We start from the raw sequence: 22,307 nt of genomic DNA, 5'->3' as shown, positions 1-22,307 counted from the left end.
GGGAAATGGATGGAAACCATATTTTGACATGCACTGACTACAGTGGGAGATAAGCATAAAAACAAGCTGTGAATGCTTTAAGTGATGTCACAGTGGCAAAAGCTTTGTTACAATTTAAAATGAAATGCAATAAAGTAAAACAATTGATGTAATCCAAAATGTCGTTACACCTTGATCTCATTCATAAACCGTGTGTGCATAGTAATCTGACATGTGAGACTATCCAATTATAAAGGTAGAGCATTCCTGTAACAATATGTGAACCTTAGGAATTCATTTTGGTACTGTTGGCCCAAGACTCCTTGGAAAACCTCAAAGCGGTGAGTCTGATATTTTTGAGCATCGATTTTTATATTTAGTCCCAAATGCCCCATCGGTAGAGGCTGTTCCATAGAAGACTGCCTATCCTGGACTGGACTAGCAGCATAGCACAAATAATATAAGGCTCTCAAGTTACATACAGGTTGTTCCGGGTGCAGATGTACAGCTGACCGCTCTCCTCTGCACTGTCCTTGTCCCGCAGGACACCACAGGTTGGCATGGTGGTGGCGCCATGTATTTCAGAGGGTGAGGAGTCACCCGAAATGTCCCACAAAACAAACTGGCAGGCGGGGTACTTATCATGGGTGTAGGCCCCACCATGCTGCCCACGTGTCACAAGGTCAATGCAGACCATGACAGTGTGATTAAGTGGGTGAACGCCTTTCCAGCAGTCATGTCCCACAGTGACAATCCTCACTGCCTCTGGCTCAACGACCGCAGCCCCCACAGCCTCCATGCATCTCACCTGCCCTGCTCTTGCTGCAGCCACAGCAACCATCATGTAGTCCTGCATCTTGGCTTTCATAGAGGAGGTGAACAGCTGGCCTTTCAGCGCCGTCAGTTGCTTGTCCTCCTAATAGGTGGGCCAGTGTTTCCTGGCCTGCTCAAACTTTGATCTGGTCAAAGGAGGGCATGCTGGTGTCTTGACCAGGAAAAGGTCCCCTAGACCAACACAGTTTATTCTACCTGAGGACGGCAGATCAGATATGTGCATGTCCTTACTGCAGTCAAAGTCTGGTGCATCACTGGCAAGGCATACAATGATCTCCAGAGGGTGAGGGTTGCCCTTATCCTTGCATGCCCGTACTCTCGATGTGCGTCAGTCCAGGTAACGGGTACATTGTGGCTAACTCCTTTATCAAACGAGAGGTTTCTTTCTTGTTGACGATGGGAGCTGCAAAGGCCTCGATTAGCTCAGCGTCATGTGAGTGAAAGTTGGACAGCACAGGATAAGCGAACCAGGAGTCTATGTCACACTCAGATTATTTGATGCGTTTGGACTGTGGCTCCATTTCATAGTACCTGTGTTAAAAAGATTTTCAACCACAAATCTGGTCAAAGAACTCGGATCCAGACAACGTTTACATAAATGGGTGATTCTGCAACTTTGGGCACTTTGGCTGTGTTAAACTTATTCAAACACCATTTTACCAGTATTTCAATTGTCTTTGATTTGTCTAGAAACAATATCTGATAATGGCTGCATTTGTACTATTTTTGTCATTTTTCCCAGACAGCCAGACAAATGTAATTTCCATCATGTCATTAATCATCCATTTCAGTTGAAAATGAACTTATTTTTAACACATTTCTTATGGGTACATGAACTTGTATTGCCTTGGCGACAGCTGAAAACGTTTATCATGAAAAATACGATATTTCCACCCAACCTTTTTGTGAGATTATGATAACAACCATATGATTTCCCTATCTAAAACAAATCAATGTAAATTATACATAATATTACTCATTTACCTCAGAAATATGTGTTGTGGTGGAAATTACATCTATGTAAAAAAAATAAACGTAGGAAAACAATATTTTATTGCTAACATTTTGAACCACAACCGTTGTTAAACATTGAAATAATATAAGACAAAGTAAGATTATAAAACACTGGAACTAGCACCTTTTTAACATGAGAACAATGTTTTGTCTTTGACTACACTTAGATGCAACAACTAGAACTTCCAGCACCTATATATTGATGCAAAAGTTAATTGAGAGCTGCACATGTTTTATTTCCGGTATGATTTTATGTCCTGCTTTATACTGTATATGAGTATCTAAGGCTTAGAAATAGAGCCACGTTCCTCTCAGACCAACCATCCAGCTCCATGTGCCTTTTGGTCACGGGAATGGGTTCAGGGGCAAGTCCAAGCACATGTTGTGGTCTGTACCAAAAAAAACAGTTGGGGCCAACGCGACTCATGGTTTTAACAAGAGCACCACTCTCTGTGTGAACGTCTTGCACGATACCAGGGTAAACGTCCTGTTCATACTCCATCACACACCACTTTCCAATCAATGCTTCACTTAGATCTTCAATGGGCTGGAAGGCGCTGTGAGATGTGTTGGATTTTCCATCTTGGTCTGCCTCTATTTTTTCAAACAAAGTCACAGTCTGTGGAGTGCAGTGATGTGGAAAGGAACAGAGGCAATTGAGTATCCTCTGGACTGTCGCTGACGATCTGGGAAAAATCTATTCTAAAAGTTATGCACATTCAAAATATGTAATGATATCATAGTCTAGTGATACATAGTGTAGTGATAATGTTTGTATAACAAATGTGAGATTTGACATAAAATAACCCACAACTATTACCTGGTGTATCTTCATTGTCCCACAGATTGTCTCCAGGTGATCTGATGGGAGGGCCTCCATGCTCTTTTATCTCCTTTGAGATATATAAGAGCTTGACAGCCGACTGAACTTTTGACAATTCCTCAAATACAGTTCTTCCATTTGGGAGGTCCTTGCCTTGTGCCACAATTCCATCTGCTCTTTGTTTCACAGATGCTCCTACCCCATCAGCTGGGCCTTTTCCATGTCCGGCTTCTAGGAAATTCCATGTGACTCTCTGGAAGCCCATTTCAAACGGAAGGGTGGAGCGATAGTATAAAAGAAATGTTGACCTATACTGGGTTGTAGGCCCATCACTCAAAGTGTACAGCAGTAGCCGATGGGCAGAGCTCAAGAAAGTAGGCCAGTTTTGAGAGACGGGCCCAGATAGCAGAGGGGTTATCGAAGAGCTCAGTGAGCAAAGTGAAACAGTATAATTGTGGTATATCCAACACAGGTGTGGAGGGTCACCTGCTTGTATGAATCACCAAAGTGAACTGCCGAGATTTCACTGGTGTCTTTACACAGGTAGTTCTCTGCAAAGTCAATATGCATGATGATCTCCTCTTTCTCCAGATTCACTTTTAATTATCTCAGTTTTGAGTATTGGTGTCAAATGTTGTGCACGTGTTTCGCCAACTTCTCTTTCAATCCTTTGGAGAAGTCCTCCAGTAGAATCTGCAGTGTGCCACACACCTTTTCGTTTACTGTCAAATGTCTTTGTTTTTCTTCTCTCTCTCTCTTCAGCATTGTTTTTCCACTCAAACCACCATGTCTGATCACCAGAATCAAAGTCAAATGTTTTTAACAATTTTTCTAGACAAAGAGAGCACACTGTGTACATGCACTCTTTCTTCGGGTTCCCACAGCACAAGACTCAATAAGGTTCTCAATGTTGCTGCAGCTGATCACTTTGTGATGCTGTAGTTTGTCTGCCATGAACTGGAGGTTGGCGTAGGTTTTGCAGAGGCATGTGTCCCTATCATGGATTGTTGGCTTGACAACCCAAAAAGGACGTATTTTGCAGAATGCATAGTAGGAAAAGGTTCTGAATTATGCCATTAAAGAAGCGCTTCTGCTTTTTCTTCTTAGTGTGTCCTTTTCCCCTGTTGTTGCTCTACTGTTGTCATCACGTTCATAAAATCAGGTGATTTTCTCTTCTGTGGCTGTGCTAATTCTGTTACACTGCTTTTCCTGGAGTACTGAAGACTTGTTGGCCTGTTTTCATTTGCCCTCATTGCTTTTGCTGAAAATTCAAATGATCCGTTTGCGGCTTTGACCAGGTCATACTTTCTCAGGATGTTGCCTCTGAGCATTTTTTAAGCCACTTGTTTGTCCTTGGTAATGCACATTTTTTGATATTTTTGCTTTAACTCTGCAATGATGGCATTTTGAAACAATAAAATAAAATCCTTCTCAAGTTCTTCGGAGTTCCCTTCAGTTCCCTTTCTTTTTGTCTTTGGGGAATCTTTCTCCCCATTTTCTTCATCAGTTTTTCTCAGCTTTCCGTAATGCATTATCAAGTTTGACATTGTCATGCAAAGATCTGTGTATGTTTTTGAGCGACCTCTTCCAACCTTTTTACTTCCAGCAAGTGTTTGACTTCTCATTCCTGTTGCAGACGACTAGGAAGGGGTATAATGGTGTGCATCAGGGGCAGGTATGTTGGCCTCATGTTCTGGCTGCAAGTCATCTGTTGACTGAGGTGTTGTGTTGCCTGATAGGTAGGTCTCCATTGCAACTGTTCTCTTTCAAGCCTGCCTTCTATTCCATTGGTTGCATTTCCATTGTCTTCTCTTGCTTCTTTGATCTCGCTTTGTCAGCTCAGAGATAGATTTCACTTCTCCTTTCTCCTTTTTCTTCCAGCATCTCTCCCTGTCTTATTGCAAATGTTCCTGGTATCATATAGGATATTTTTTTTGTCATGTCTGTGACCTCTACTGTTTTATGTGGCATCTTCTAAAAACAAAGAAAAATACACACCTTAGAGAATTTTCGAGATTAAACCAATTTAAAACAGGATTAAATAAGCCTAAAGTTTAAAACGAATAAGAGAATATTTTGTCATTTCCACCCCTGTTAAATTTGTAATAGAAATGACTGATGGAAATTATGATTCTAAAGTTTTTGGAGAAAAATGACAGGCTGCTTAACATGCTTTCGCTAGTATTACAGCTAGCATATAGTTTACACTAAATACATAAAATATAAAAAGAAAAAAGTATAGCCTGTTTGGAAATGACTAACAATAAAAATATTCTCTCCACAAGCAATATTTACCTAGATTTTTCTTCAACTTCTGGACATCACATCTGGAACAACTGTAAACTGCAGCCACGTGCTTCAGTGTCACAATAAGTTTCCATGGTAACTAAATTAAGTCTTTTGAAAAAACTTTATTAATGAGGAATTTGTCCTCAGTGTTGGAAATTACACAACTACCAAAGGACAGGTATATTTTGTGTAAAAAAACAATATAAAAAGGCATACTCATAATAAATATTGATATAGATTTAATTTCATTGACTCTTTCACTAGTAGTTAACATTAATAATTACACATTATTAATAATTACACATTTTCCCATAGAAAAACATAGTAGAAGTTCAACATTCTGGGTCAGGAACAAGGGCAAAAGTGAAATGAAGGTATAAAATTCATTTGAAAAAATGCTAAAATAATTGATAGAGAGGTGTTAAAACAGAATGGGGTAATTGTCGTGTGAACTTAACATATAAAGAATTAAAAAATAAACAATTCTATAAATTCAAAAAATGTACTACCCCGAGGACATAGAAGTGCCCGTAGTTGCAAAATCATCCAAATAAGATAAACATTGGATGCAGTGCCGCAAAGATGTGAGGATACTTTAACATCAGACGAACAAAATTCAACAAGTACACATTTTGAATTCCTATCGCATATTGATTGCCGAATTAAATGTGCCTTGTTGACCAGCTTTGATTAGATGTCCAACTGCATATAATTTCCCCCTGAAACAAAGGCTATCACTATTCAGAGACACCCACAGTTTTGTTTGCTAGGTTAATAAAAAAAAGTCGTTATTCAATTAAAACATATTCCAGTCGATATCCGCAAAACATTTTAAAATGTTCTTTCACATTTTCAACTCGGAAAAATGTAACTGCACCTAACTAGAAAACTATTTGATGTTTCATGGAGGAATTGTTTATATGTGACACAAGCTCCTCAGAGGTACAAGCGTAAGGTCGTGGAGCTCCGCACAAAAAAATTCATCATCGCAATTTTAGCTTTTGCGACAAATGCAAACGTATTTAATTGTCACTTGACAGTGGCATTGTCGTGAGACTTAAAATAAAGTTATTAATGAATGACATACCTTTAGAAAATACTAATAGACCATCGTAATGGTCCCTGGTAGCAGAGCTATTTTCCTCGCCTCTTGCGATTCTCTACGGATAGCGGTGCTTACCAAATTTCAGTAATTTAAGCATGTATTTTGGCTAGTGCAGGAAAATCGGGTTTAGTGAAATAAAATGTTTGCATTTAAAGCTTCGGCTCAACAGGGCACATGTATGTTTAGAGTCAAGACTTTAAGCAAATGTGCTTTTAGAAGAAAAATGAGTTCCAGGCTTGTTCTCGGTATTGAGACAAGCTGTGACGAGACAGGTGCGGCTGTAATGGATGAAACAGGCTTAATCCTTGGAGAATCTCTTCATTCACAAAAAGAGGTGCACATGAAGTGGGTACAATCTTGTATTATGTTCATTAAATAAAAGTGATTGTCTTATTTATCAGTGCAATGCCCTCCTTGGTCAAGAATCAAGATAAAACCTTGCAAATGACATCATGTTCTCCATTTGTATTTGATTGTAGGACTGGTGGGATTATTCCCACTGTTGCCCAGCGGCTCCACAGAGAGAACATAGGCCGCGTCGTCCAGGAGGCCATGGAGAGGAGTGGCGTCACCCAGAGTCAACTGTCTGCTGTAGCCACCACAGTGAAGCCGGGCCTGGCCCTGAGTCTGGGGATAGGCCTGGACTTTAGCCTGAACTTTGTAAAACTACACCAGAAGCCCTTCATCCCCATCCACCACATGGAGGCCCATGCCCTGACAGTCAGGATGTTCCAGCCTGTAGTATTCCCCTTCCTCGTCCTCCTAGTCTCCGGGGGTCACTCTCTCTTGGCTCTGGCCAGAGGAATCGATGATTTTCTTCTCCTGGGTCAAACACTGGATGAAGCTCCAGGAGACACTATGGACAAGGTAAAGAGTATAACTTTGAGGAAACACTTATCAGAGGCCGGTGGGTTATCTTGGCCTTGAATTTGTGACATTTGTGTGTTCACAGGTGGCAAGACGTTTGTCACTCATCAAACACCCAAAGTGCTCCATGATAAGTGGGGGTCAAGCAATAGAGCTTCTGGCTCGAGATGGAGACAGGTTGAAGTTTCTCTTCAAGCCACCAATGGGAGCGCACTATGACTGTAACTTCTCCTTCGCTGGTCTGCGAAATCAGGTGACGATGTCAATACAGAAAAAAGAGGTAGAGGAAGGTAATAAATAATTCATAAAGATATAATATGCATTTATATCATAACCTTTCCTATATCAACTAATAGAATCAGATCACTTAAATTGAAGGACAATTCCACCCAAAAAACAATCTTTTGGTATTTGTTTCATTAGTCCATTGTCGATATCAGCCCAACATGTTTTGGATGTCAGCCAGCCATCAAGGTTTCGAGATATATAACTTTCAAAATACAGAAATCCCAGCTATATTTCTTTATTTTGAAAGTTATATCTTGATCGCTGATATGCAAAACATTTTGGGACTATATCAACAATGGACTAATTAAACAAATACCAAAGGACAAGTTTTGTGTGAAAATGCACCTACTTGTTTTTTTTTCATCCAAGGTGTGGAGCAGGGAACTTTGTTGTCATGTGTTAATGACATAGCTGCTGCTACGCAGCACACAGTGGCCTCTCACATTGCCAAGCGCACACATCGTGCCATTTTGTTCTGTAAGGCCAAAGGCCTTCTGCCTTCCTGCAATCCAACACTGGTGAGTGAAATCCCATCATTGGATAGTGGTTTTCACAGCTATCAAGATGATCTAATCCACAATATTGCATTGAATTATCTCCTTAAGAAAGTATTCACACCCCATGACTTTTTCCACTTTGTTGTGGATTTAATTGTCATTTTTTGTCAACGATCTACATAAAATACTCTGTCAAAGTGGAAGAAGAAATACTAACATTTGTAAAAAAAAAAATAAGAAGAAGAATAAAACACTAATATACACTGAGTAAACAAAACATTAAGGACACCTGCTCTTTCCATGACATAGAATCCAGGCGAAAGCTATCCCTTATTGATGTCACTTGTTAAATCCACTTCAAATCAGTGTAGATGATGAAGGGGAGGATACAGGTTAAAGAAGGATGTTTAAGCCTTGAGACAATTGAGACACGGATTGTGTGTGTGTGTGCCATTCAGAGGGTGAATGGGCAATAAAAAATATTTCAGTGCCTTTGAACAGGGTATGGTAGTAGGTGCACTGGTTTGTGTCAAGAACTACAACGCTGCTGTTTTCTTCACGCTCAACATTTTCCTGTGTGTGTCAAGAATGTTCCACCACTCAAAGGACTTCCAGTCAATTTGACACAACTGTGGGAAGCGTTGAAGTCAATATGGGCAAGCATCCTTGTGGAACGCTTTTGACACCTTGTAAAGTCCTTGCCCTGATGAATTGATGCTGTCTTAAGGCCAAGAGGAACTCAATATTAGGAAGGTGCTCCTACTGTTCGGTATACTCAGTGTACAATGAGCTTCAAAAGTATTGGGGCAGTAACACTTTTTTGTTTGTTTTGGCTCTGTACTCCAGCCCTTTGCGAGGCATTGGAAAACCTCCCTGGTCTTTGTGATTGAATCTGTATTTGAAATTCACTGCTCAACTGAGGGACCTTACAGATACTTGTATGTGTGGGGTAGAGATGAGGTAGTCATTCAAAAATCCTGTTAAACACTATTATTGCACACAGAGTGAGTCCATGCAACTTGTTAAGCACATGTTTACTCCTGAGTTTATTTAGGCTTGCATAATTTGTAACAATTTTGAAAAACATAATTCCACTTTGACATTATGGGGTATTGTGCATAGGCCAGTGACACAAAATCTCAATTTAATCCAGTTTAAATTCCAGCTGGAACACAACAAAATTTGGAAAAAGTCCAGGGGTGTGAATATTTTCTGAAGGCACAGTGTTTCTACAAACAATGGTGTGGTGTCCATACGGTGTCCTATGGTGTCCTCAATGTTTTGCTCTGTCAGGTGGTGTCAGGAGGAGTTGCCAGTAACCAGTACATCCGAAAGACTTTGAAGATTGTCACAGACACCACTGGATTACATTTACTTTGTCCTCCATCCAAGTTTTGTACTGACAATGGAGTCATGATCGCATGGTATGTCGAAGACTATTAGTTATTTTGGTTTTGAAAATATATAGGTTAAGTTCTTTTGTCACATGCACAACTCCAGTGAAATGCTTAACTTGCATGCTCTACCCAGCAGTGCAGTAATCAATATCAAAATAGTATAACTAATTTAAAAAATATATATATACACACATACTCATTCAAGTTTTTTTTATTTTTTTATTATTTTCTACATTGTAGAATAATAGTAAAGACATCAACACTATGAAATAACAAATATGGGATCATGTAGTAACCAAAAATGTGTTAAACAAATCAAAATATATTTTATATTTGAGATTCTTCAAAGTAGCCAGCCTTTGCCTTGATGATAGCTTGGCACACTCTTGGCATTCTCTCAACCAGCTTCACCTGGAATGCTTTTCCAACAGTCTTGAAGGAGTTCCCACATATGCTGAGCACTTGTTGGCTGCTTTTCCTTCACTCTGCGGACCAACTCATCCCAAACCATCTCAATTCGGTTGAGGTCGGGTGATTGTGGAGGCCAGTTCATCTGATGCAGCACTCCATCACTCTCATTCTTGGTCAAATAGCCTTTACACAGCCTAGCGGTGTGTTGGGTCATTGTTCTGTTGAAAACAAAATGATAGTCCCACTAAGCGCAAACCAGATGGGATGGCCTATCGCCTCGCATAGTGCCGTGAATTCTAAATCACAGTGTCACCAGCAAAGCACCATCACACCATCTCCTCCATACTTCACGGTGGGAACCACATATGCAGAGATTATCCGTTCACCTACTCTGCGTCTCACAAAGACACGGTAGTTGGAACCAAAATTCTCAAATTTGGACTCATCAGACCAAAGAACAGATTTCCACCGGTCGAATGTCCATTGCTCGTGTTTCTTGGCCCAAGCAAGTCCCTTCTTATTGGTGTCCTTTAGTAGTCGTTTCTTTGCAGCAATTCGACCATGAAGGTCTGATTCACGCAGTCTCCTCTGAACAGTTGATGTTGAGATGTGTCTGTGACTTGAACTCTGTGAAGCATTTATTTGGGCTGCAATCTGAGGTGCCAGTTAACTCCAATGAACTTATCCTCGCAGCAGAGGTAACTCTGGGTCTTCCTTTCCTGTGGTGGTCCTCATGTGTGCCAGTTTCATCATAGCGCTTGGTTTTTGCGACTGCATTTGAAACTTTCAAAGCTCTTGACATTTTTCAGATTAACTGACCTTCATGTAATGGACTGTCGTTTCTCTTATTTGAGCTGTTCTTGCCATAATATGAACTTGGTATTTTACCACATAGGGCTATCTTCTGTATACCATCCCTACCTTGTCACAACACAACTGATTGGCTCCAATGCATTAAGGAAATAAATTCTATAAATTATCTTTTAACAAGGCACACCTGTTAATTGAAATTCATTCCAGGGGCCTCATTTATAAACACTGTTTAGGCACAAAATAAGGCGTACGTCACGTTCTAAACAAACTTTTTGGGATTTATAAAAAACTAACTTGACGGGAGAATGTGCGGTCCTCCACGGACACTTTGACCCATACGTACGCACATAACTTGGAGAAATGAGAAACTGCGACTGATGGCAGAAGGATGAAACTCAAGAAACGCTTTGAAATTGATACCATTATGTCAAATAAATTGAAATATTACCTCACTTCATATGGGAGTTCCCTGGAGTGCACACAAATAAAACGTGATTTAGGATAAATACAAACGGAGATATGTTTTTGCAAAATAACCCCTCAAATATATTGTACAGTTTAATCAGGAATCATATACAAAGAAAAACCCTTGAATGAGTAGGTGTGTCCAAAATTGACTGGTACTATATATATAATAAAAACAAGATAGTAAGCTATAATACACAGGAATTTAGGAAATGGTTAGAGGGAATGCTGGGAGATTTTGCATCACCTTGGACCTTTTTTAACGTGTTGGCTGGAGTTTTACTGTTCTCTATGGCCAGGGAAGGAGCGTTGTGAAAGGTCGAGTGGGACTCTGGCAAATAGTATATATTTGGCTTTGGAGCTTTTGGAGTCCAGTGCATTCAACCACACTTTATTTCAGGAATGGAGTTGAGAGACTGAGGGAAGGAAAGGGCATCCTGTCCCATACTGATGAGGTCAACTATGAGCCCAAGTAAGTAAAAAAGATGACTAACTTCTATTGATAACAGTTCTATAGCTTAATTGTTGCTCTTTGTGTTCTAGAGCTCCCCTGGGTGTGAACATAACAGCAGAAGTGAAGGAGGCAGCTATCAAACTTCCACCATTAAAGCTGAGGATTACGGACTGACATTCACTTATGTGCATATCCATGATGCATATAATTCCTACCATTAAACTTTTGAAATACATCCTGGCAGAAAGGACTCCATTCTGTGTTAAGCGTTTAATTTCGTTTTTTTATTCAATCGACTTCCAATATATTATACCATTAAGTCAGTCATATCCATTAATAATATAAATGTAATATATTCATCTTGAACATAAATAGAATGGCTCCCTGAGTCATAAATTCACTACTACTTTAAGCTAGCCCAGTCAGGTTAGATCCTAGGCTGACCTCCAGGGTCACTGCCTTTGCTGGGGCCGCTGGCTGTCCTTATCCAGCCTCAGTGACTCCAGGGTGGGCTGAGAGCTATGGGTTGGCCCCTCTCCCTGCAGCCTAACCTTGGGGTTGGCTGTCCTGCTCCTCTGGGGTTGAAGCTGGAGAACTGGAGCCGAGCTGGTCCTCCCAAAGTGGCCTGCAGACACTGACAGGCCAGGAGTGCGGCTTGTCTTTTTGGTCAAACCTGACGTAGGTAGAGAGACGATTGAGACGACTGAGACTTTTTATATGAAATAGATTCAAATAATTATGGACAGCATAACAAAATGTACCTTTTTTGTTGCGCTGAGGAACAGGTGGGCCACCATTTATCTCCAAACTGTTAAAAAGGACAGAAATTATTGATGTTATCCCAGCTAGAAATATGAAAGGATTGCTTTTTAGGGCAAAAAAAAACAAACATACCTTAGTGATGGCAGCCCCACTATTTTCTGCCTTTCAAACTCCGCAGTAAAAATGTGTGAGATCTTGGCGTCCTCGATGAGATGCTGGGTCAAAAGGTCGTACATAGATGGAGTGTTTCGACATTCCACCAACAAGAGGCGATGTGCGTGACGGTTAAAGGTGAGGTAGCCGAGGGCACTTGAAGATGCCGTTCGCACCTGAAAATATTCAACATTTTACCACCATGCTTGTATCAAAAATCTGCACATCGTAACCAGAAATATGTAAAGTTGGATAGCATTTGATGGTTGTAGAATTAATTATCTTGATAGTCTGTTAGATTTCAGACAATAGTCATAGACAGGAATGCTCCCCCATACCACAAGTCCCATCCTTACCTCTTCCTCCTCAGAATACAGGTGAGCACATAGGTGACCAACAGCTCCCATGGTGACAATAGCATCAGGAATACCTGCCCGGGTGTGAGCCAGACTGGCTAGCAACTGAGCTATGGCAGAAATGTATGCAGTAAGGCAAGACTAGTGCTCTTCTATACTGGACAAAAATATAAAACGCAACAATTTTGAAAATTTTACTGAGTTACAGTTCATATAAGGAAATCAGTCAATCGAAATAAATAAATTATGCATCTGTTGGTCACAGATACCTTTAAAAAAATAAATTGGCCTCAGGATCTCATCACGTATTTCTGTGCACTCAAAACTGCACATTTTAGAGTGGGTTTTTATTGTCCCCAGCACAAGGTACACCTGTGTAATGATCATGCCATTTAATCGGCTTCTTGATATGCCACACCTGTCAGGTGGATGGATTATCTTGGCGGAAATGCTCACTAAACAGGGATGTAAACAAAATGTGAGAAATAAGCTTTTTGTGCGTATGGAACATTTCTGGGGTCTTATTTTAGCTCATGAAACCAACAGTTTACATGTTGCGTTTATATTTTTGCTCAGTGAATATAATGTTCTTCCCATACATAGTACTGGGCTGAAGTTACCTGTCAGGACCACAGTGTTGGGATTAGTGGACTGCAGAAGGTCTACAAGGACAGTCACCCCTCTGGCAGACAGAGTCACCTGGTCTGTGTCCGTGATCACTTTGGCCAGCACAACTATCTGGAGACCAGTTACCACGAAACGAAAAGGTAGCGATAAAAGACATTACCTAACGCTAATTCCGTGTCAAGTCGGAAAACACATACAAATCAGCAGCTGTTAATGACTCATTGATATTACTGTGGCCCTCAGTTGATTTTTTTTTTAATGATCTGCTTCATGGCTACCTGAAAAGCAGCTTTGGCCCTCTCCATCTCGTTCTTGGAGTTCAAGAAGGGCTCGTACATGGCTATGGGAATGCCACCATTCTGCAGGATGGCTGCCTGCTGGGTGGTGTTGTTGTAGGCAAACAGAGACAGGGCGTAACCAGCTTCCAGGCAGATGTCCTGCTGGGAAAAGGCAAACATGACAAATTGCCATGGGGAATGCACTTTACGGAGTGTCAACACCCCTTAGTGCTTGAGGAGTCCATGACCATTAGCCAGTAGTTCATTGCACATTGAGATAACAGTATTGGATATTGGATGCTTTTCTTTCTAATCTCTACTAGACCCATATCTTGTTCCACCTCATCTTGTTAGTGACTGTGCTGACATACTGAAAGGTTCTGGGCTAAAGTTGGTTTAAAGTTATGAAGTAGCCCACAAACAGCCTTTCAAATGGTTTACCTGATCTGGCACTCGTAGCAACTCTAGAACTGTTTCGTAGGTAAACTCCTCTTTTTCCCAGAAGGTTGTTTGCAGGTCCTGGTTTCCCAGCAGCACACAGGCCAGCGTTTGAGCCACTTGGACCTGAGGGAGAATCAACATGTCATCCAAGCCTCAATTCTTTCAATGGAAAATTCTAGTATTGGACGCCCTTGTTTGTGGGACTTTTGTGGCATTACCAAGGACATTTAAGAGGAGAGATCATATTTTTTTCGATTTCCAATGTATTTACCTTGACCTGCAGTGATTCTTGGTGCTTCACAAGTTCTAAGAGAGTTGGAATGGCTTGCTCCTCAGCTATGACCCTCTGGCTGTTTGGGTTATTGGTGTGTGCCCCTCCTAAAATTAGATGTACGAAACATGCATGCACTAGAAGTCATGGTATATTATTAGCTTGTATACTATGACCTGTTTCCAAGTCAAGTCTGAAAGCCATGTTACTACTGTAGCACTGTTAAAACATCAATGGGCAAAATCGTCAAGTAGTATCATGACAAAGGTTTACTCAAATCTCCCATTGATACCAATGCATGGTTTATGCAAACCTTTGAGTGCATGTACTGTGTTTCTCAAGATAAGATTAAGGCTACAGTGAGAATGTACAAACCAATACACAGAATGCCCAGGGATCGTATAACGCTGAGGAGGGTACTCTCTGTGGTCCGGGACCCCCGTAGTAGACGAACCAGTGGGGGCACCCCATTTTCTTTACACAGCCCGTCCTGGTGGCTCCGACTGTCCCTGCTCAGTGCTATAACTGCCTGGCAGCCTGAAACACAATATTATTTGTTTACACTTTACCAAGCTAAATTGCATGTAAACCTTGACTTGAATTCTTTCATAAGGGCCCTCTCTGGCCTCACCAGATCTGAAACCTCCACACCACATCTGACAATTGGTGGCAGTGCTGGGATGTGAGTGAGTGATGCCTTTATGGAGTATCGGCCAGCAGTGGTGTCCATCAGTGTAAAGATGACAGGACGAAGGAATAAGTTGCTGCCAGCTGTCAGCTTATGAAACAGTTATGGCGGAAAATATTATCTAGGTAAGCTAGTTGGCTAGAGTTATGACCTGTCAATTAGCTGGCCCTAATAACAATTTTAGGTTAGCAGGGTGTAAAGTTAGTTGCTAGGCCTATAAGCTGACATTAGCGGTCATGACTGTTATGCCATTACTATGATGGCGTTATGTAGACTTTGTGACAGACGGTTCAGGTAAAGTGTTACCTACAATTCAATCTGTACATTCACTTTTTAAACCATTGGTCGGGGTGTTATTGTGGTCAGGGGCTGGCCTACCATTTCCACATCATTAACCTCAGTTCGTCTCCCTTTTAAGAGAACGACAGGCATTTTTTGGGTGAAAAAGAAGGCTGGAATGAAAGAACCATCTGTCGTCTTGTCTGGACAGAAACTATTTCAGAAGCTGCAGAATAGATGTTCTGTAGACATGTGTGACAGACCGAGGACCTAAGGGAAGAGTAGAGGCTCTTAACATGTTACAGCAAAAAACTACCCGGGAACACGTGTTCAAGGAATGACAGAGGTATGGGGAGTGACCCATCCCATTCCAATTGATACCCCAGTTCTTCCAAATCAACTTTGGGATATTGAAATGTTTGTCACATTCAATTTTGTTTGAGATTGTGTTCCTCTTATTTTGAAGGTGTTGGGATTCCCAATGGAGGGATAGACAGACAGGCATTCCTGACTGCATGCCTTCCTGTGCTCTGGCTGCAGGTGATGAGTCTAGCAGAGGAAAGCCGTCTGGGGGTAGGAGGCGGCTGGTCTTGTGGTGACAGAGGTGAGGCTCGCTCCAGCACAAACCTCAGGGTTCCTGTTTATGGTACAGTCAATCATTTATCTGCATCGCCTGTCAACAACACATGGAAGTTTTGTTGTTTTACGACACTCAGTGTTTAGTTTCATCGATCCCCGGAGACGGCATCCCCTTGACTGAATAAAATGTCTGGAAAAGCTTGATGTCAGCAAGCCAACTCTGTCCATGAACCGATGATTGCATTTAACTTCCTCTTGTGAGAGATTACTTTGGTGTAAAAGACCTATTTTGCGTAAGAGACTTAGCAAGTACAGAGGGGTAGCATTTAAAACAAAAATATGAGAAATGAGAGAACCTACCGACGTATTGCATCCTGTCGGAGGAGGAGAGGATGAGCTCGAGAATGAAGTGGTAGCCGATGTGCTCTGCCATGAGTCTCTGTTGCTTCAGAGTGTGTCCTGCCAAGGCCCATAGAGAGACGGCCCCCTGCTCCCTCGCCTCCACCTGGAACACCTGGGTCACGTTCAATAGGGAGAAAAATATTGAAATGGGGAGGTACTACCTGAATTTGTCCCATAAGAACACAGATGTTAATTTTCTGTTGCAAAACAGTTTGATACAGCGTGCCCTACTGAACTCAACCCTGAACATGGCCCAGGGGACACAACTTAAAGTACATGAATATAAAATGTTCAAGAATTCCATAAGCATATTTAAAATTGAGGGAAACAATGATTTGACTTGCTCAGGTCCTACCTTTAAGAGTCGTAGGAGGTGCTTGGCGGCCGACTTCTTCAGAAAGCGGGCCTGTATGGCAGGGTTGTGATCGGCGATGGCCTCAAGGGCTCTGGCCGCCGTCACCTGCGCGGCTATCTTCCTCCCCCGCAGTATGAGCACCAACGGGGCCACGGCGCCCGCTCCACAGATGGTGTCCTGGTTCTCCCGGTGTCCCTTAGCCAGCTCAGCCAGAGCCGCGCACGCCTCCTCTTGCAACACTTCTGGAGATACACGGCCAAAAAGACGATTCATCATCATCATCATCATGTTCTATATCCATCATCGTCTTACTCATGATTTAACAATGTACCCGATCTGACAGTCAAGAGCTCCACAAGTTGTGGAATCCCCCCAGCCAGGGCCACGGCCGTCTGGTTGCCAGGGCTACGGACACACAGCGCCTTGATGCACCGCACAGTGTTCACCAGCACATCATGTAGGTCCGAGCCCAGGAGCCTCACCAACGGGGCCACTCCACCCTGGACACACACGAATGAACTGTCAAACACGTATGCACGAATTGTCAAACCTACACAAATACAGACAGACACACACACACGTGCGCGCTCACACACACAAGACTGGTTATAACTGAACCCACCTATTAGTTACAGGAATACTAACTAGATGGGCTATGGGAAAGACTGATTATATCAGTAGTACTAACCTGCTGGGCTATGAGGGACTGGTACTGGTCACTGTGCCCTGCCAGGTCTGCCAGTATGAGGGCACAGCGGGAGTGGAGCTCGGCCTGCTGGCTGCCCAGCAGATTGACCAGCACCGGCACGGCACCATAGCGCACCAGGGCCTCACACACGGGCGTCCTCTCCGAGATATGACACACCACGGCGGCAGCCATACGTTGCAGCGCTGGTCTCGTGCTGCGCATTAGCTCCAACAGGGCCGGGATCCCTCCTACAGAATAGGTCAACTGCTTTAGGGTCCTTCGATATTTTGATTCTATTGCAATTGGCCTAGCTTTGTATTCCCGTAGTACCAAAAATGTTTAATGCTGTAATATTACTGTGATATGGAGTATAACTCTAAGGATGGTTGAAAATTGGCAAAATATAAATTGACAATACAAAGGTAGTTTTCATGGCTATAGTATAAAACAAGGCATTCCTGTCTGATATAGGCCCAAACTCTCCAAAAACTCACTCACCTGCATCCATGATATCCCTCCAGAAGGACTTGGCCGTGATACACAAAGCTTCCAGGCAGCGGATGGCCATCTCCAGCCTGCGGTGGTCCTCGCTGTGCAGCATCTCTGCTCCATCACACACACACACACGCCTCAGTAACAGGGCAGACTCATCTAACGGATACAACCTGCGTTCCAAACATTGGCCTCGCTTAACCCTCGCTCGCTAGCTAATTCCCATCTACATCTTTTCCACCAGGCGGCGTACCCACAAGGATCTTCCAGACAGGCAGGTCCGGCAGGCCCAGTGAGATGAGGTGCCTGAGGACTTTGGGGTGGAAGTAGAGGGCGGCCAGCTGCACGACGTCGTTGCCCTTGCTGTCCCTCCTCCGCCAGTCGGCTCCTGCGGACAGCATGTAGTCCAGGGCCTCCACGGAGCCCGACGTGGCCGTCAGGAGCAACGGGCAGCTGCGGTACCTGAGGAGACAAAAAAACAACACCGTCAACCTGTGTGCACGTAGAAGATGCATCCGTACCGCCTCCAGTGCATTTAGTGGTGTCTGTTACTTGTATGTCAGTGGAGGCTGCCGAGGGGAGGACGGCTCATGATAATGGCCGGAATGGAGTCAATGGAATGGTATCGACGACATGGAAACCACGTGTTTGATATTCCAGCCATTATTATGAGCCGTCCTCCCCTCGGCAACCTCCACTGTTGTATGTGCTGATTACAGAGCAATGTCATGCTAGTGTTACATTAAATGACACTGAAAGCGTCTGTGTAACGGTGCCAGTGGCCTGCTGTTGCATCCTATTGATCCCTGTTAGACATGTCATCTATTCTAAACCTAGAAGTGTCTCCTCACTCACTCGGCAGTGGTTTGCATCTCCACCAGCTCTGGGTCTTTCCTGCAAAGGGCCTGTATGCAGGCCACCTGGCCGTAGTAGGCAGCAAAGTGCACAGCCATCCAGCCCCTGCGGTCCACTAGCCGGTGGTCGGCCTGCAGAGCCAGCAGACAGCTGATGGCCTCCAGGGAACCACACTGAGCAGCCAGGTGCATGGGAGTGGAGCCTGGAACAGGTACAAACAAACAGTGGAAAGCCGTGTCTGAAAGCCCTATTTTGTTACAGTAGAGTGAGGCTGGCATGTTCACACTGGTATGTGCTTACCAGCTCCTTTTGGGGGCCCAACGCCACCTCCAGATTTCACTGCAAAATAAAGGTGTTTGTAAACAGTTTTGAGGACAGTGTGTAAATGAGAGTAAGGGAGAGAGAGGCATGTCTCTGACCTGTGCGGCTGAACCTGCCGCTGCTTGTTTGGTTGAGGTTGACCCCGGTGGTGGCCAGCTGGCAGATGATGTGTGTGTGGTTGTGTTTGGCGGCGTGGTGCAGCAGGGAGTAGCCCTGCTCGTCCAGGACTCCCAGGTGAGATGGAGAGTTCCGGCGGCACAGCGAGTAGAACACAGCGGATAGGCCGCGCTCTGCCGCAGCACGCATGCCGAATGGCACACTCTGACCCCAGTGAGAAATAACACACACGGTCATACAAGCCTTTTACATTTACCTAATACTAAAAAAATTAAAAAAATAACAACTTCTTATATTGCCCTATCTTCTTTTTCGTCATCACCTTGCAATTGATGGCCTTTTTGTAGCCAAATGTCTTCTTGAACTGCTCATGCAGCTGGACGTCAGAGAGTGGCAGTCTCTTCCCTCTCAGGGTTTTGATGGCAGTGTTGAGGGCCTCCCACCATGGAACCACGTTAGGCTGAGGGTAGAATGAGCCCACCTCAATGGAGATCACATGATAGCTGCCAAAGACATCAAGCAGCGTGTAAGAGCCTGACCATTGGACACTGAAAAGCATGGGTTTGTGTTCTCTTACAAGTGCATCTGTGTGCGAGTGTGTGGAGTATAACGCCTCCGAGCTCAATGTAAGTGAGATGTGTGTGTTTATGCGTGCATGTTAAGACAGCTTCTCTGCAAGTGAACTTAACATACTTATTGCCGTTGGCCTTGTGGACTGGTACGGGGAAGTGCTCTTTGTAGGTGGTGTCCTGACTTAGCAGGTCTCTTAGGTGATCCACTGCAAGACTCTGCAGTGCAGCAAAGGCCTCCTGGAGGGAACCACAAGACAACCTGATTTCATTATGAAACTAGGGCCTCACTGTGGAAGTAGATAGCTCTTAAGTGGCTTGTGACGGCTCACTAGTAAGTGAATCTAACTCTCACCTTTGTTTCCTCAGAGACTTCCTCTAGCTGAGGGGTTCCGATGTCAACTTCAATCCCACCGTGAAGGTGAAAATACTCATCTGACTTGTACGGAAAATGTTTACAGGCGAACGCAGGTCCAAGGAGCAATGGTGGTAATTCCCTCTCTGTCTTCAGTTTATCATCTACAAAAACAAAATGAAAACAACGATAAACACATCTGTTGCAACCTCATAGATAATGGTATGATAGCCATAGGGAACCTAGGCACAAAACGTGGCAATGCCTTCAAATTATGTAGGCATCGCCACGCACATTAATGTTAAAACATTTCAAACAGTTCCTACAAGTCAGAATGTTGAATAAACATAATTTGAACTTACTCTGCCGATTGTCCGTGCTGTTGGTCCTTCAGTTGGTCGAAATGTGACGCAATATTCAAAGGAAAGTGTTATTAGCCTGACTTCAAAATACGTATCTCTGTGTGGCAATTAAGATTTGTTTGCTTGTGACCAAAGGCACGTGCACAAGACAGAAGTACAGTAACCGAAGTCTACAGGTGTTTACACATGTAAGGTGATATACATTTCAACAGCAGTACTGGCGCTCTAAAGAAGTTGTGAAACAACGCTTAACTGTGAATATTTTGTCAAAAGTGTCAAGCAGCTGAAGGACCAACCACACAACCGGTAGAGTAAGTTAAAAAGTAATTGTAGTCAACATTCTGGCTTATAAGGAAAACTTTGATTTTGCATTGCTATGTTTCAGACTGTATATTAAAGTATTGGTATAAAAGTCTGATTTATTAGGCAATGGGGAACCTAGTTGTTTCAGTGACAGAAAATTGGCCTCAGTCTACAATTCAAATACCGTTATGAACGCAGTAAGTAAGTAGCACAGAGATGTAGCTAGTGTTGCTCATGGAGATCCTGTAAGTTATATTTCATTTTTTTGCGCTGCAGCAACCGACCTGAGTAAGCCGGCAGCATCTGCGCCAGGTCTGGGATCTTCATCCTCTTCTTTAGCCCTACCAGGAAGGGCACCAGGAAGGTGAGGAGGCGCAGATAAGCCAGGTCTCTGCACACCTCTGCCTTCCTCTCCAAGCAGCTCCTAACCAGGCCTGCCTGTAGACCCAGCCTCTGCTGCAGCCTCTGGTAGGTGGCCAGCTCCAGCCTCTCCTCAGTCAGCCTCACCACACTGGCCAGACTGTGGGCGCCCTCAAACACAAACAGGTTGCTGTGCTGTCGGGCAGAGGACAGGTAGGATGTCAGCTTAAGCAGGATGCTCTCCTGGTGTTGGGAAAAAAGCCTCTCCTCCTCTGCACTGTTGGGGTCATAGGTAGGATCCACATTGACTTCCATGTTGTATATGCCCTGGTAACAGGGCTCCTCTGAGATGTCCTGAAGACCTGGAGGATGCAACAGGCATCATCAGTTGAGGGGAATCTTATTTCTAAAGTAGGCATGTTCAATTGAATCTAATTAACATCATTATTAGAAAACGGACACAATTTTGCCTCAAAGTTAGGGCATACATTTATCTATGTCAGTATTCATCTTGCATTACATTACATTTCTCTCTCTGTCACCCAAATACCTGCTGTGAGAAACTCTGCAAACACATCTTTCTTCGTCTGCGGTACTCCATTTGAGTCGACACCCATGCTGCTTCTCCAGAGTTCAGAGAAGCGAATGCGATTTTCTCTGGGAATGTTGGCTCCATGCCAAAGAGCCTTGATAGTGTAGTCAATATTAACCAACATTTGTCCTACTTTCGTATCGTAATATGCTGGAGACAGATGGCATGAGGTGCTCTGGTCAAAGTTTGGCTCAAGACTTATAAATGGCACTTGGTTGAAACAATAGATGCCAACTGTGAGCTCTCGGACTATTTGATGGACCACTTTGTAATCAAGAGGGACTCGCGCATCCACAGGTGCGAGAATGATGCAGTTTGATTCGGTGAAGTTCCTCATTTGTTTGATTATGCCCGGCGGCATTTCAACTGGCTGAGTGAAGTCATCACCACCCAGAAACCAGTTACAAGAGGTCAGGCTCAGCAACTCCTGAACTTCGCCCTTTTCGTACTTCTCAAAGAAAGCGTTGGCATTTCTTTGAGCTGTCAATGCAGCAAGGTATGCCGTGTCATCCTTCTCCTCCTCTTCAACAGAAGAATGTTGTAATCTGGACGAAGAACTGGATGTCAGTGAGCGCGCCATTACTTCCATAGTTTACGTTAGCTAGCAGGCTATTTTAACCTTTGCTTACACTCTAAATGACTGCATAGACCGTTTTAGAATAACGGGTGAAACTTGTTGGTACCATCACAGCACAACATTGTTGTAAGATTCCGTGCTCGTGGCAACCAAGACGCTCAGCCTTGGTTACGGGCGCGCGATGTCTAGACAGACTTGGGGTGCGTTCGTAAATTCGTCAGTTATTCTGCTATTTTGCACACTCAAAGAGAGTGCTCTGAAATCGTAGTAGATAGCCAGAGTGAATTTA

At 43.3% G+C, this 22,307-nt stretch overlaps 3 protein-coding genes across 4 annotated transcripts; 1 reads left to right on the top strand and 2 right to left on the bottom strand.

Annotated features, from left to right (window-relative positions):
• Positions 1-152: 152 nt before the first annotated feature.
• On the bottom strand, positions 153-5,768 carry adat3 (adenosine deaminase tRNA specific 3). Its single transcript, XM_055870790.1, is given in 3 exon segments — positions 153-1,133; positions 1,135-4,624; positions 4,946-5,768. Coding segments are annotated over 2 exon segments (885 nt in total). The 5' UTR covers positions 1,335-4,624; positions 4,946-5,768; the 3' UTR covers positions 153-448.
• Positions 5,769-5,867: 99 nt separating this feature from the next.
• Positions 5,868-11,471, top strand: osgepl1 (O-sialoglycoprotein endopeptidase-like 1). Its single transcript, XM_055870789.1, has 7 exons — positions 5,868-6,389; positions 6,524-6,911; positions 6,997-7,201; positions 7,569-7,717; positions 8,990-9,120; positions 11,183-11,254; positions 11,326-11,471. The coding sequence occupies exons 1-7, from the start codon at positions 6,184-6,186 to the stop codon at positions 11,408-11,410; spliced, it is 1,236 nt and encodes a 411-aa protein (XP_055726764.1). The 5' UTR covers positions 5,868-6,183; the 3' UTR covers positions 11,411-11,471.
• Positions 11,472-11,498: 27 nt separating this feature from the next.
• ankar (ankyrin and armadillo repeat containing) lies at positions 11,499-22,217 on the bottom strand. Of its 2 annotated transcripts, none has more exons than XM_055870786.1 (23): positions 21,400-22,217; positions 20,774-21,211; positions 19,825-19,988; positions 19,594-19,709; positions 19,223-19,403; positions 18,882-19,104; positions 18,763-18,801; positions 18,463-18,664; positions 17,861-18,069; positions 17,614-17,718; positions 17,116-17,363; positions 16,759-16,927; positions 16,428-16,669; positions 16,031-16,184; positions 14,500-14,661; positions 14,125-14,231; positions 13,854-13,976; positions 13,413-13,574; positions 13,128-13,245; positions 12,508-12,617; positions 12,131-12,327; positions 11,998-12,044; positions 11,499-11,909 (listed from the first exon to the last, which is right to left on the bottom strand). In XM_055870786.1, exons 1-23 carry the CDS (start codon positions 22,028-22,030, stop codon positions 11,689-11,691), a joined length of 4,368 nt encoding a protein of 1,455 aa, XP_055726761.1. In that variant the 5' UTR covers positions 22,031-22,217; the 3' UTR covers positions 11,499-11,688. The 2 variants fall into 2 exon arrangements, with proteins under 2 accessions (XP_055726761.1, XP_055726762.1); XM_055870787.1 differs by having other exon boundaries at positions 13,413-13,571.
• Between the last annotated feature and the right edge of the window lie 90 nt (positions 22,218-22,307).

This window comes from Salvelinus fontinalis, chromosome 19 (assembly GCF_029448725.1).
Source record: "Salvelinus fontinalis isolate EN_2023a chromosome 19, ASM2944872v1, whole genome shotgun sequence".
NCBI classification, from domain to species: Eukaryota; Metazoa; Chordata; class Actinopteri; order Salmoniformes; family Salmonidae; genus Salvelinus; species Salvelinus fontinalis.
Note: the sequence above shows the minus strand (reverse complement) of the source record. Positions and strands in the feature narration are given on the sequence as shown.